This window comes from Zingiber officinale, chromosome 10A (assembly GCF_018446385.1).
Source record: "Zingiber officinale cultivar Zhangliang chromosome 10A, Zo_v1.1, whole genome shotgun sequence".
Lineage (NCBI taxonomy): Eukaryota > Viridiplantae > Streptophyta > Magnoliopsida > Zingiberales > Zingiberaceae > Zingiber > Zingiber officinale.
In genome coordinates, this window is record NC_056004.1 from 72,054,989 (window position 1) to 72,058,137 (window position 3,149).

A 3,149-nucleotide genomic window follows, 5' to 3' on the forward strand; every position below is an offset into this window, starting at 1 on the left:
CAATCGGGATGTCTTTGCCTGGTCTACTGAGGAGTTGCCCGGGGTCAATCCAGAGGTGGCTGAGCACAAGTTGCATCTATTACCTGACTCCCGGCCCGTGAAGCAAAAAAAAAGAAATTTCTCAGCCGACCAGAATAAAATAATAAGAGCCGAGGTGGATCAGCTCAAAAAAGCAGGACATGTTCGGGAGGTTCAGTTCCCATCCTGGCTCTCCAATGTAGTCTTGGTAAAGAAGCCCAACAACAAGTGGAGAGTATGTATAGACTTCCAGGACCTCAACCGGGCCAGCCCTAAAGACTGCTATCATCTGCACCGGATTGATCAAATGGTAGATTCCACAGCCGGATGCGAAAGAATATGTATGCTGGATGCCTATCAGGGGTATCATCAGATACCTCTAGCCCGAGAAGATCAAGAGAAGGTTAGTTTTATTATGGCTGACGGTACTTTCTGTTATACTATCATGCCCTTTGGCCTCAGGAACGCAGGAGCCACATACCAACGAATGATGGATAAAATCTTCCGGGAGCAGATCGGGCGAAATGTGGAGGTCTATGTGGACGACATACTCATCAAATCCCCGCTGGCCGAAAACTTGATCAAAGATATGGAGGAAACATGCAAAACTCTTCGACAGTATGGGATGAAACTCAATCCCTTAAAATGCTTATTCGAGGTTAAAGGAGAAAAATTCTTGGGTTACCTGGTGACTGAGCGAGGAATAGAGGCCAATCCTGAAAAAGTTCAAGTGCTCAAGGAGATGCATCCTCCTCAGAATTTAAAAGAAACCCAGAAGCTGGTCGGCAGAATAACAGCCCTGTCAAGATTCATTTCCAGATCTGCGGACCGGGCCGCTCCTTTTTTCAAGGTGCTAAGGAAGGCCTCCAAGTTCCAGTGGGATGAAGAATGCACTAAAACTTTTGAAGAGCTGAAGAAGTATCTGGAGACTCTCCCCTCTCTTTTTAAGCCAGTTGTAGGAGAACCCTTATGGGTTTACTTGTTAGCCACCCCTGAGGCTGTGGGGGCAGTGCTCGTTAAAGAACATGACAATGTACAACGACCAGTGTATTTCTTCAGCCATTTATTGAAGGGAGCCGAGTCCCGATACACGACACTCGAGAAGTTGGTTTACGGATTGGTTCTTATGGCTAGGCGGTTACGACCTTACTTTTTATCGCATCCAATCACAGTCTTAACCAACAATACCATGGGAAGAGCACTGACCAACGTAGAAGTTGCAGGTCGGCTTATCAAATGGGCCACAGAGTTAGGAGAATATGACATACAGTATCAGCCTCGCACCGCTATTAAGGCACAAGCCTTGGCAGATTTCTTAACAGAGGTACATCAAACCAGCCCTGAAGAAATGTGGAAGATCTATGTAGATGGGTCTGCTAATCATCATGGAAGCGGGGTCGGGGTCTTAGTAATATCTCCTCAAGGGGATATACTCCAGGTGGCAGTGCGATTAAATTTTCGAGCCACGAACAATGAAGCAGAGAACGAGGCTTTGTTGGCTGGACTGCAAGTAGCCCAGCATGTCGGGGCAGCTCGGGTAATCATCTATTCAGATTCACAGTTGGTAACTCAACAGGTTACAGGCAACTTTGTTATAAATTGTGATAAATTGCAAATGTATCGGGAAGCTTATGAGAAGATGAAGGCAGAATTTGTAGAGGTCACTGTAACAAAGATACCCAGGTCGGAGAATGAACGAGCAGATGAATTAGCAAAGATGGCCAGTTCCTTAACTACTTGGGTACTGGATCGATCAACGGCACAAACCTTTCTGATAGCCCAGATATATTTGCAAAACAATGCAGAAGCAACTATTGATTGGCGGGCACCCGTGATCAGTTATCTCCGGCAAGGTATCTTACCTACAGATCCCGAAGAATCTCGATTGATAAGGAGGCAGGCTCATGCTTATATCATGATTGGGGACCAGCTCTACAAAAGGTCCTTCTCGCGACCCTTACTTAAATGCTTGAGTATGGAAGAAGCTGACCAGGCCTTGCGAGAAATACATCTGGGATGCTGTGGCAATCATGTAGGCGGTCGAACATTATCTCGCAAGGTGATTTTGGCCGGGTATTTCTTGCCTACTTTACAGAGGGATGCCCACAAGTTGGTGAGCACATGCTTGTCCTGCCAGAAGCATCAAAACCTGACACATCGACCTACGGCCCTGTTGAGAACGTCCATAGTGTCCTGCCCTTTTGATCAATGGGGCATGGATATCGTGGGACCATTTCCGATGGCACCAGGTCAGAGACGCTTCTTATTGGTGGCTTTGGACTATTCTTCTAAATGGGTAGAAGTAGAAGCTCTGGCCCAGATTACGGAAGATGCTGTCATTCAATTCTTGTGGAAGAACATCCTTTGTAGATTTGGTATTCCTCATAAGCTGGTGTTTGACAATGGAAGGCAATTTCAAGGACAAAGAATACAGGCCTAGTGCAAGGGATTTGATATAACGCAAGCTTTCACTTCAGTAGCTTATCCTCAAAGCAATGGTCAAACTGAGGTAATTAACAGAGAAATAGTTCGAGGTTTGAAGGTCAAGCTAGATCATGTCGGAGGCAATTGGGTGGAAGAGCTGCCAAGCATTCTGTGGGCCTATCGGACAACACCTCGGGAAAGCACAGGTCTAACGCTATTTCACTTAGTTTATGGCAATGAGGCAGTGGTACCTATAGAAATTGGAGTACCTTCGGTCAGAAGGACACTATACGATGAAAGAAATACGGAGCGACGGCTAGCTGAGCTGGATCTTATTAGCGAGACCCGCGACCAAACGGTGGCTCGACTGGAGGCTTATCGACAAAGAATGAGACAAAATTACAACAGAAGAGTAATTCCTCGATTCTTTGGAGAAGGAGATCTAGTCTGGAAGCAAATCAAGCCAGTAGGAGACGTGACTAAGCTAGCACCACAATGGGATGGACCTTATAAAGTCATTAAAAAGTTAGCCTCCGGAACCTATTATTTACAAGATGAACGAGGCAAGAAGCTAGATCGGCCCTGGAGCGCTAATTACCAATGACCTTATCGAATTTGAAGAGATAGGCCAAGAAGTGTCGATCGAGTGATAAGCCGAGCTGTGACATCTCACAGATTGGGTTAGCAGACCGGGGAAAGGTAGATCG

The 3,149-nt window shown here is 46.2% G+C and overlaps 1 protein-coding gene across 1 annotated transcript; it reads left to right on the top strand.

Annotated features, from left to right (window-relative positions):
• The first annotated feature begins 607 nt into the window (after window positions 1–607).
• LOC122026701 lies at window positions 608–2,458 on the top strand. The gene has a single exon (XM_042585429.1). The coding sequence runs from the start codon at window positions 608–610 to the stop codon at window positions 2,456–2,458; it is 1,851 nt and encodes a 616-aa protein (XP_042441363.1).
• Window positions 2,459–3,149: the final 691 nt, after the last annotated feature.